The following is a 12,521-nucleotide window of genomic DNA, read 5'->3' as shown; positions in this document are numbered from 1 at the left end:
TCTCAAAGTAAAAATAATTTTTAATAGAAAGTCGCACCAAACAGACCTTTTTTATTTAAAAAAATAAAAAATGGTGTTATTTAAAGTTAGGCTTAGTTCACAACTTCAGTTCATAGGTTGTCAGACCTTTGTCAGGGGGACCCATGAACGGAAACCATAACTTTCAGTTTGCATTACCATTGATTTGCAGTGAGAGCCGGTCTTCCAGCAGCAGTTTTAGGGTGAATTCACACGTAGACAACTATTTTTTTCATTTATTTTCTTGAAGACCTCTCATCCACACGCTGCGTAAATGCGGAGCGGGAAAATGTTAATTTGCATAATCGCTGCTCATTTGTTTCTGACTTTCCCCATTGAATTCAATTGGAGGTAAAACCCACAACCAATAGCAGATGTGTTTTTTGCAAAAGAAAAGCAGCGATTCAGCTGCAAAAAGCAGAACTGGAACAAAATTTTTTTGACTGTAGTTTTCCGTATCGTCCATTCTGGCCGAAAAACTGCACGGTGCGGTTTTTCGGCCGGAATTCCCTACAGCGCATGGCTAATACGTTGTGTGCTTTTACGCAGCATATCTTCTTTGTGTGAACATAGCCTTAGATCGAATTAGAAGCTGTAATTCCACACTGTTTTCTTTTACTGCAGAGCCAGGGCGTTAGCTTGTTTTGAGTAAGGCTCCATGCGCACAACTGTAGTTTTTTATTCGTAATTATGGATCTGTAATTACGGATCATCTGTGGATCCATTAATTATAGGCCACTGACACCTTTCCGTGTGTATGAATATTGATGTGTGACTGGGCCTTAGAAATGATCAGCAAAATATAGAACATGTCCTATTCCTGTTCGAAATTGCGGCACGGACTCAATAGAAGTTTATGGGTGCGTGCAAAATTGCGGATTGCTATGGATGTGCGTCCGTAGTTGTGAAAGCAATTCTATGCGGCGGCAGGGGATTCCCAAAGAAAATGGGGCCTGAGCGATTACGTGGCCTTTTCAAGGGCTCGGGACATGTTGGTGATGTTTGTAGCCGCCTCCCTTCTTTTTTTTTTTTGTAAATACGGATGCATTAAATTTGCGTATAGCATGCCAGATATGCCGATGGCTCACTATGGATCCATATTTGCGGACAGTTAAAAAAAGATAATTAAAAAAAAAATACACTACGAGTGTGTGCATGAGGCCTGTGTGTGAGATTTCAGAATAGTCTAGGGCAGTAGGGATACGGATAGCAGCTTGCTTGAGGAAATTGGGGTTACATCCTGTATATGCTTCGTCTGAAGCGCTCATTTTAATATCTGGTAAGAAACTTTGAAAATCTATGCCAGAATGGCTGTATAATCTTCAAAGTAAATACATCAGTCCCATCAGGTCTGAGATCGATTTAACAATGTATACAGTTTGTATTGTGAGCTCTGGTGACAGATACACCTTCATTATTCTGTAGATTAATTTTTTTGCGACATTTATCTTTTTGTGAGGTGGTCTCCTGATATATTACTGTTTTGGTCACCTGCTAGATCGCACAAAAAGTATATTCTTGATCGGACTGCAATGGCAGAGCATAGAACACTGGGCCTTACATAAAAACTATTCTGACAAAATGGAGGTGTTGCTCATAGAAACCCATCTGATCTCTTTTAATTTTCTAACCTGTATTAGAAAAGACTAATTGTTTGCCCAACGTAGTGTTGCCCTAAGCTTTGTTTGCGCTAACCTTTTACTCCTCACCACTTTTCAAAAGCGGGTGGTAGGGGACGGGACAACCGCTGGTCTGACACTAACCATAATTTACACCAGAAACCACAAAGATGTGCCACATTTCTTAAGAGGCCTGCGCCTCTTAATAAATTTAGTGCATTTTATTCCTATGTAGCTTAGTTTTAAGACTGGCATAGCGCCAAGATTGCTAATACTTTGCGCCAGTATTGCTAAGCTCCACTAATTGTGATTTCTGCTTACAATGAGAATATGTACACATTACATTCTGATATCTATCCACCTCTAGTGAGGTATGTAAAACTTGCTTTGGATCCAATTGCATATTTGGCTGGATATTGGCTTTAAGGCTCTGTTCATGCCATTTTTTTTCAGGAAGAAAAAATCTGCCTCAATTCCTTCGGGTATTTTTTTTCGCGGCGTTTTTTCGCTTCCATTTAAGCTTATGCAAGGACCGCGGGCAAAATAACTGTGCAAAACGCTCAAACTAGCTCCGCAGGTTTTTTCTGCCTCATACGGGAGGTTAGAGGAGGAAACCGCAGCAAAAAAAGGACATGCTGTTCTCCCCTGCCTCCCATTAGCGCTGATTTAGAGGCGGTTTCAGTGTCAAAATCAGCGTAAAAAAAATTGTACTGACCCTATGGGAACAAATATTTTAATTGAAGTGAATAGCAACGGTTTTATTCTTGTATCTTTTTAATTTTTCAATTTTATGTCCAATGTGTCCTATTGATGCCTTAAAGGGGTTTTCCCACGAGAGACCTTTGACACATCCACAGGATATGTCGTAAATGTCAGATGCGGGTCCTACCTCTGGGACCTGCACCTATCTCCAGAACGGGGCCACCTAAACCCCGTTCAGCCGCTGTGTGTTGAAAAACGTTATATGGTCGTGAGTTACGTAAACAGCGTAACTTGCTGAGCTATGCGGTTTCCGTAACTCCGATAGTAGTGAATGGCAGTTACAGAAGCAGCGTAGCATGCGAGCTACGCTATTTCTGTAACTACCATTAAGTTCTATGACCCTTACGTAAACAGCGTAGCTCCGAGTTTCTGGAGATAGGTTCTGGAAATAGGTGCGGGTCCCAGCGGTGGGAACCGCATCAATCTGACATTTAGGACCTATCCTGTGGATGTGTCATAAATGTCTCTCGTGGGAAAAACCCCTTTTAATATCTAGCTAGAGATGTATTGCTAGCTAAAGTCACTTACAAAGGGTTTTGTTTTTTTTCAGTTGCACAGAACAGTGAAAAACTCCAAGACAGTCCTTGTGTGTTTGTGCTGTCTCCAAGGCAAGTGGACCTAATAAAGAACTCAAGGTACTGGTTTTGCACAGTAGGTATGCTAATGAAAATGCTTTGCTACAGTAAACGGTCACGTAATTGAATATGTACATAATCATACACTTATTGTTTTCAGATGGACACCCCTTAAAGAGAAGCTGTCAGATATTATTAAAGTAGAGCATTTCGAGGCAGGGTTGCTGTTTGCTTTCGGTGAATGCCAGGGCCTACTGTGTTTGAAATCACCATCTACCAGCATTGAGGAAAAACACCGCAAAATAAGCACCATTTTCTGCAGGAAGTGCTGCGTTTTTTCCGCAGCGGAATGTCTGCTGATTTTAACAGAATTGCTGCAGAAATTCCGTTGCGTGTTGACAAGCCCTTAGTGAAAAGTTGTAGCATAGCTATTTCAGTAATTGTATTCAACAAACATTGTCCGACTGCCAGATTCCCACTAAACACCATGTTGGTGTAGCACCATTACTATTAAATGTCATAAAAAACCTTTTTACAGGACACCTACCAAAAGAAAATTAGGACCCATGTACACCTATGAAAACTAGAAAAAAAATGTTTCTTACATTTTTTAACGTACGCTAAAGGGCCTTTTAATTTTATTTTGGAAAGTTTCCTTTCTGTCTGCCAGAAACATTAGATTCCTGTCAGCAACATTAGATTCCTGTCCTCCAAACTTTCATGTGATTTTAAGCCATGTGAAGTTGTACAGCTTACAAGCTCCTATTGTGCTTTTAATGTCTAGGGTTGCAGTGAGATAAGACTGGTAAAGTAACCCATGGGTGCTGTTCTTTAAAGGGGTTTTAGGAGTTCATCAAAAACTTGGCGAAGGAGGAATAATTATTCACCCAACAGCAATCACATGGGTATACGGGCAAGTTATAGCTGCAGCCATGTCCACACACCGCTTCATGGAGTGGCTGGCCTGGAACGCAGGGAGGCCTGCTGGGTGAGTAATGCCCTTTTTATTAAGTTTTATTTATTTTGTTGTTTTTTTTGCATCCCCTAGTTACATTCTTAATGAGCTTGGAAAACCTCTGTAATGTTGGCTGCTTTTTGTTTCTACACTATTACGGTACAGCAATGATCAATGACTTCTGCATGGTGAAATCGCAGAACTGTAGCATACTGACATCCAAGTACTACACCCCTATAATCAGAAGAAATCCCGTTAATGGATCGGGCATGAATAATTTACTTGAACTATTGTATGACAAATCAAACTGGTAAATCTGCATATTCAATGTGCCTTAGGCTTCATGCCCACTTCAGTCTTTTTTTTCAGACGGCTAGCACCCTGACCCATTCATTTCAATGGGGCCATGCACACTTCAGTTTTTTTTGACGGTCCCGTTGCTCCGTTCCGACAAAAGTAGAGCATGTCCTACTTTGGTCCGAGAATCCGTGACCGAGAGGCCCATGCAAGTCAATGGGGCCGTCAAAAAAAACTAAAGGCACACGGAAGGCATCCGTGTGCCGTCTGTGTGTGATGGAGCCGTTGCCTAGCAACGGCCGGGCGGGTAGAGGTACACATACAGACAGATACTGCACTAATTGGCAGCCCCTTCTCTGTCAGCACTGATGGGACTTAGCTGAAGGTAATGAAAAAAACCTGTCCCTGAAATATTAAACCTGTCCTGAAGATCTGAAAAGGATACAAAGCCAGAGTCAACATTAAATACCTGACCCGTGAATTTGACCCCCGACCACATCACCGCTCCCAGTAGTGACTCAAGATGGGACAACAAGGATTATTCCATAATGGAGTCCTAGGTGAGTATGCAGGGACCCTCAACAGAGCGTGCGTTGCCCTCCAAGCCACAACCACCGTCCGAAGAGGCAGTGGTACGCAATCTGGGGATTTAAATCTATAGAACAAATTTGTAAGACTTTTGTAAGAAGTCATAAGTGCATCCACCAGTGCAGTGGCTGCATTGCTCATATCCATATCTATCCACCAGCGTGCAATCACAAGTTGTGAAGCTAAGTAATATATATGTATAATTTGGCGCCGCCATTTCCCCCCCCCCCCACCCCCACCCCCTCATACGTTTAGGGGCTTGCAACAGACTAAGGCTGAACCTAGGAACGCCACCCTGCCAATAAAATGATCGGAGAATACTATCAAGTTGTTTAAAAAAAACTTTTGGACAACACAAGAGGACAGGCACGAAAGTGGTATAAAAATGTTAGGTAAATAGATCATTTTAAATAAGTTAATCGTGACATACAGTGACAGCAGGAGGTTTTTCCATGTGTTCAGCTGCCTTTCAGTGGTCCTAACCAATGGGTCAAGATTAAGTTCACCATACCTTGAAACATTAAGGGAGATCCTAATCCCGAGGTATGTAAATTGGGAGACTATTTGCAACAGTACAGGGAGGCTCTGTCGGGAGCAATAACCAGGAGTAAGGGAAAACAAAACGGATTTAGCCCAATTCACAGAGAAGCTACCAAATGCATCAATCCGTTCAAACAAAGAAACTAGGGACCATCATCCGCCAAGTATACCATCGGCATAAAGAGATATATTTTTTCCGTTATGCGTCCTCTAGTGATACCATGTATGTTAGTAGATTGGCGTATATCCACTTCCAGGGGTTCTATTGCAAGGGCAAATAATAACGAGGAAAGTGGGCATCCCTGGCGGGTACCACGTTTCAATGAAAAGCATTCAGATATATTCAGATTCATTCTCACCCTAGCACAAGGACCTTCCTATAAGAGGTGAACAAGAGCCATTAGTCTCGTACCAAAATTCAACTTGGAAAGAAGCATCCAAAGATAATGCCACTCAACCCAGTCAAAAGCTTTGTATGTCTCCAGAGAGAGAACGAACCCTGGAAACCTCTCCTGTCTTTCCGCATCAGTATTCAAAAACAGTCTGTGTATGTTAATGTCTGTACCTTTCCCAGTCATGAAGCCAGTCTGATCCGGGTGAACTAAGGATGAAATTATCTTCTTTAATCTCTGGGCAAGTATTTTGGCCAGTATCTTAACGTCTGAGTTAATAAGCGATATAGGACGATACGAGTCCGGTAGAGCATGGTCTTTCCCTGGCTTCAACAATACCACGATAAGTGCCTCCCGCGTGGAGACCCACAAAATGCCCAACTCAAGAGCCCCAGAATATACGTCCTGAAGTCTCGGTACCGGCCTATCACAATTGGCCCTATACCACTCACCCCCCAACCCATCAAGACCAGGAGTTTTTCCAGTCGGCAACGATTGAATAGCGTTTTTTATTTCTTTATCTAGAATTGGACTATCCAATTCAAGTTTCTGCGCGGCAGACAGATGCCATAAGGGAAGTGATTGAAAAAATTGCTCCATCATAATAGATATGAGACACAACATTTGACACCATACAGTGCTAAATAAGTCACAAAATACCTTATTTACATCCTTTGCGGTAGTACACAATGTACCCTCCGAAGAGAGAACTGATGGAATAGACACACAGGGACGCTCAGACCCAGACAAATAAGCCAGGAATTTACCATTCTTGTCACCAAATTCGAATATGGATGCCTCGGTAGCCAGCACACGATTTTTAGTCTGTGTGGTATGCAATAGAAGCATCTCCCTCTTAGGGATGCACGATGCATCGAAACTTCGATACTGTTTTGATACCGTGCACCCCCAAACTGTTCGATACCGTTATTTCATGTATTTCGATACTTAGCTGTGCGGCCGCACAGCTCAGTATTGTAACACGTGAATGTAGTGAGCGGGGCTGCAGCTGTGTAATAGTCATTGCCGCGCTCCTGAGTCCTGATAACAAGTGTGGTCAGCATAAAGCGATGCAGCCGGCGCTGCACTAATGAGCGGCGGCACTGAAAACAGAACATTGCAGGTGCACTACAAACTCGAACTGCCGCTCATTAGTGCAGGGCCGGCTGCATCACCTCATGCTGACCGCGCGCACTTCCTGTCAGGACCGGGGCAATGACTATTGCACAGCTGCAGCCCTGCTCTATAACTGCAGAGATCAGAGAAACCTCATCTCCACTGCTATTCCCGTGAATGCTGCGATCACAGCGGACTGCAGCATTCAGAGGAAAATGAGAAGGGGGGGATGCCCTTGGATCGCGTCACAGGGAATCTCTGTGACATGATTGTGGGACATACCATATATAGGCATACAGCCCAGGGTCCATTGAAGGACCCCAGGGCTGACCTACCATATTTCCTATTGTTAGGGCATACTTAGTACACAGGCAGTTAGGACATACCTATCAGTACACAGGCTAATGTACTGTAATATAGATATGTCAGTACATTACATTTTAAAGAATAAAGTAAAAACATAAAGTAATGTTACATTTAAAAAAAAATACACATACACCTTTTTTACAATAAACATTAAAATAAGTCTCAATACATAAAATACACACCTTCAGTATTGGCGCGGCCGTAATAACCTTCACAACAATTGTTTTGCATCATTTATGATGTGTGCTCTGTAAAAAAAATAAAAATTAAAAACTGCTTCCTATCCCTTATTGTGGGGCACAAGGTGTGATGAATTTAACCTCCATGTGCCTCACATTAATAGTAATTAACTCGATCATGTACCTCACACATTAACCCATTATGACTGAGAAACATGATGGGGTTAATTACTATTAATGTGAGGCACATGGAGGTTAAATTCATCATCACACCACACGCCTCACATCCGAAAATGGAATAACTTTTTTTTTTATATATATATTATTACGATTGGCAAAGTATCGAATTGGTATCGCATTACTAAACGAAGTATCGGTATCGAAGTCTGGCACTGTGTTGAAGTCACCCATACACAAAGATGGGCATAGCAGAAACTCTAACAATTTACTAGCTACCAAATCCAGCAGTGCACGATCCAGAGGTGGAGGGACATAAAAGTAAATAATGTTGAAAACTGACCCATGTATTAAGCAGTGCGCAATAATATAACGAACAAAATGATCACAGGCCACCTGCAGCACCTCCAGACGCAAATTTTTGGCTATTAGAAGTGATAAGCCACATGAATAATTAGAGTAAGCGGAATGATAACCCTCGCTATCCAAGCACGATTAAGAGCTAAGACCTTTTGGCTGGACAGATGAGTCTCCTATAAACGTGTGGAGAATTTTTCATCACAAAGTTTTAAAGACGAGCTCTCTTAAATTTGGCATTAAGCCCTCGACATTCCAACTCCATACCTTAATTGAAGCCATAATGCATCTGGACGCGATAAAGCAGCCAAAGACCACCAGCGGTCACATAACCTAGGGGGAGAGAAAAATCAGAGCTCAACATTCACACTGTCAGACATCAGCAGTAACATTGAAAACCTTACCATATAATCAATACTAGACCCTAACTAACCCCTGTCAGACACTAAACTAAGTGCAGACCTTTACCCTGTAGCTGATAGAGAACAATGGTCTCTGACTAATCTATTCGTTCTAACACCTGCTACACTAATAGCATCCTTGCTGTCATGAAGTCCCACACAAACCTTACCGAAATGTAGGGATTGTAAATAGACATCGCGTCCCGGCTGGAAGTGATGTCTATTCACTCTCGAGACACTTCAGTAATGTTAATAAGTGACAGCACATCATGATCTAGCAAGATCTGCGTCATACACTTCTCTTTACAACGCCCACTTGGTCAAAAAGTAAAAACACGCCCAATTGTCTATTAAGAAAGTAATTCGCATAAATCTAAAGTAGGTCATAACTCCATCAAAATTGATAGGTTTTCTGAATAAAAAAACTAATAATAATCTACATTACAGCGCCGATCACATTATGTAGAAGATAGGGCACTTATAATGTGGTAACAGAGCCTCTTTGTGCATAAAATGGTGGAGAAGCAGGGAGGGAAGAGGGGCAACAAGCGTCTCCATGTGCAATGCTGTACAAAGCTGGTGTAGGGCTCCAAACCAGGATTTTCCGGAGTATCTGCTCCTTGTTGTATTGAAGAGCAGTGGGTTGCAGTCACCCCAGACACCTATGAGAATCTCAGGCCGACACGGCTGCAGATATGAAGGCCACGCCGTTCACCTACCTCCCAGTCAGAAGCAGACCCTGTATAAGGTAATGTGATCAGTCACCAGGTCCTCGGTCAACACATTCTGTCAAGCGATGCACAGCTCAGCAGCCCCACCACGTCTGTCTGCTCAGCCGGAACACAGCAGCCGCTCCCGAAGCGCCAACCGGAAGTGCAGGGCTTCGCTCCGCGCCCCACGCCGGATAAATTTCTCAGAGCCTGGCACCGTTCTTAAGTCACTTATGGTAAAATAGTAACCTAAAAAAGCTGTATAAAGAGTCGGACCCCCACCGATTTGATATTGATGACGTATCCAAAGGATTAATCGGTGGAGGTCCGAGCACTGGGACCCCCATCGATCGCTAAAACGAAGCAGCAAAAGCGTTCGGGTGAGCGCTGAGCTGCATAGTTTCTGATCGACTTTTCTAGAGCACTTGGTGTACAGGCTTGTAGACTTTGTATTGAGCCTAGGGCTGGGCGATTAATCAAATGTTTTTTAACCGAATCATTGTATCGATTCCCTAGTGGTGACGTGATTCAAGAGGAAGCTCCGCCTAGTCACCTATCTAGTCTGCGCCGTCTCTTCATCTGCTCCCTGTTCTCTCATGGCTCTGGCTCTACCGTTTCACACGACACTGATCGGGCTGTGAAAAACGGTTAGTGTCTCGGCTGGATTGCCTGACCATGCTACATGTGACTGGACTCCTGGTATCAGTCATATGATGCTAGGAGTCCCTGCTTCCCCATGGAACGGCTGTTCTGTACTGAACAAAATTGTACAGTAAGGAACAGCAGTTGCGTGGGGAAGCAGGGACTCCTAGTATAGTACCCTCCCCCCTCTTGAGAGCGCTCCACTTTAGCTCCGTCTAGGAGAGGAATCCCTGGCTGGAGTGTTGCCGCCAGTCATTTCAGGGGCTCCCACTAGAAGCATTGCAAGATCGTCAATGCTCTGGCTGTGGATTCCGCTCCTTGAGGGAGCTGCAGTGGTGCGATCTACATGGGCGCTGTGGCATTTACAGGGGGTTGGGACAAAAAAAGCAAAAACGGATGGATTTAATTTGTCAGGGTTTTTAACTGCCATGAAAAACGGACAGATGGACTGGAAATGGATGAAAATATTTAGACACACTGATGAAAAACGGCCATGAAAAACCGACAATTGATAAGTCTTTAACCCCTTCCCTCTTTAGCCACTTTTGACCTTCCTGACCGAGCCTCATTTTTCAAATCTGACATGTTTCACTTTATGTGGTAATAACTCCGGAATGCTTTCACCTATCCAAGCGATTCTGAGATTGTTTGTTTTCTCGTGACACATTGGACTTTAAGTTACTGGCAAAATTTGCTCGATATGTTCAGTATTTAATTGTGAAAAACACCAAAATTTAGCGGAAAATTGCAAAAATTTGCATTTTTCTCAATTTAAATGTATCTGCTTGTAAGACAGGCAGTTATACCACACAAAATTGTTGCTAATTAACATCCCCCATATGTCTACTTTAGATTGGTATCGTTTTTTGAACATCCTTTTATTTTTCTATGACATGACATCACAAGGCTTAGAACTTTAGCAGCAATTTCTCACATTTTCAAGAAAATTACAAAAGGCCATTTTTACAGGGACCAGTTCAGTTGTGAAGTGGCTTTGAGGGCCTTATATATTAGAAACCCCCAAAGTCACCCCATTTTAAAAACTTCACCCCTCAAAGTATTCAAAACAGCATTTAGAAAATGTCTTAACCCTTTGCTTTAATTCCTGTGAAATGTGTAAAGTAGAGGTGAAATTTACAAATTTCATATTTTTTTGCAGAAATAAATTTTTAATACAATTTTTTTTTATAACACAGAAAGTTTTACCAGAGAAATGCAACTCAATATTTGTTGCCCAGTTTTTGCAGTTTTAGGAAATATCCCACATGTGGCCCTAGCTTGCTACTGGACTGAAGCACCGGCCTCAGAAGCAAAGGAGCACCTAGTGGATTTTGGGGCCTTATTTTTGTTAGAATACATTTTAGGCATCATGTCAGGTTTGAAGGGCTCTTACGGTGCCAAAACAGTCAAAATCCCCCAAAAGTGACCCCATCTGGGAAACTACACACCTCAAGGAAATTATCTAGGGGTACAGTGAGCATTTTGACCGCACAGGTTTTTTACAGAAATTATTGGAAGTAGGCCATGAAAATTAAAATCAACATTTTTTTCAAAGAAAATGTAGGTTTAGCGATTTTTTTTTTTTATTTATTTATTTTCTCATTTCCACAAGGACTAAAGGAGAAAAAGCACCGTAAAATTTGTAAAGCAATTTCTCCCGAGTAAAACAATACCCCACATGTGGTAATAAACGGTTGTTTGGAGACACGGCAGGGCTTAGAAGGGAAAGAGCGCTATTTGGCTTTTAGAGCTCAAATTTAGCAGGAATGGTTTGCAGAGGCCAGGTCGCATTTACAAAGCCCCTGAGGGGACAAAACAGTGGAAAACCCCCACAAGTGACCCCATTTCGGAAACTACACCCATTGAGGAAATTATCTAGGGGTATAGTGAGTGTTTTGACCCCACAGGTTTTTTGCATAAATTATTGGAAGTAGGCCCTGAAAATGACAATCTAAATTATTTCAAAGAAAATGTAGGTTTAGCTAATTTTTTCTCATTTCCACAAAGACTGAAGGAGAAAAAGCACCGTAAAGTTTGTAAAGCAATTAATCCCGAGTAAAACAATACCCCACATGTGATAATAAACGGCTGTTTGGACACACGGCAGGGCTTTGAAGGGATGGAGTGCCATTTGGCTTTTGGAGATCACATTTAGCAGGAATGGTTTGCGGAGGCCATGTCACATTTACAAAGCCCCTGAGGGGAAAAAACAATGAAAACGCCCAAAAAGTGACACCATTTAGGAAACTACCACTCTTGAGGAATTCATCTAGGGGCGTAGTGAGCATTTTGACCCCACAGATGTTTCATAGAATTTATTAGAATTGGGCAGTGAAAATAAAAACAATCCTTTTTCTTCAATAAGACGTAGCTTTAGCTTAAATTTTTTCATTTTCGCAACAAATAAAGGAAAAAAAAGAACCCAACATTTGTAAAGCAATTTCTCCCGAGTACGGCAATACCCCATATGTGGTCATAAACTGCTGTTTGGGCACACGGCAGGGCTCAGAAGGGAAGGACCGCCATTTGGAGTGCAGATATTGCTGGATTTGTTTCTGCGCGCCTGTAGGCCCAAAACAGTGGAAACCCCCCAGAAGTGACCCCATTTTGGAAACTACACCCCTCAATGCATTTTAACCCTGCAGGTGATTGGCAGAAATTGGTGTGCACTCGATGTTGCAGAGTGAAAATGGGATTTTTTTTCCATAGATATGCCAATATGTGGTGCCCAGCTTATGCCACCATAACAAGACAGCTCTCTAATTATTATGCTGGGTTTCCTGGTTTTAGAAACACCCTACATGTGGCCCTAATCTTTTGCCTGGAC

The 12,521-nt window shown here is 42.4% G+C and overlaps 1 protein-coding gene across 2 annotated transcripts in view; it reads left to right on the top strand.

Moving 5' to 3' along the window:
• PIAS4 (protein inhibitor of activated STAT 4) overlaps positions 1-12,521 on the top strand; it is a 124,547-nt gene that overhangs the window by 84,864 nt on the left and 27,162 nt on the right. For both annotated transcript variants that reach the window (XM_075864211.1, XM_075864204.1), the window contains exon 3: positions 2,950-3,034. In XM_075864211.1, the coding sequence (XP_075720326.1) occupies positions 2,950-3,034 (85 nt within the window). The remainder of the gene's footprint in view (positions 1-2,949; positions 3,035-12,521) is intronic.

This window comes from Rhinoderma darwinii, chromosome 1 (genome assembly GCF_050947455.1).
Source record: "Rhinoderma darwinii isolate aRhiDar2 chromosome 1, aRhiDar2.hap1, whole genome shotgun sequence".
Taxonomy (NCBI): Eukaryota; Metazoa; Chordata; class Amphibia; order Anura; family Rhinodermatidae; genus Rhinoderma; species Rhinoderma darwinii.
This window is presented reverse-complemented; position numbering and strand designations above follow the sequence as displayed.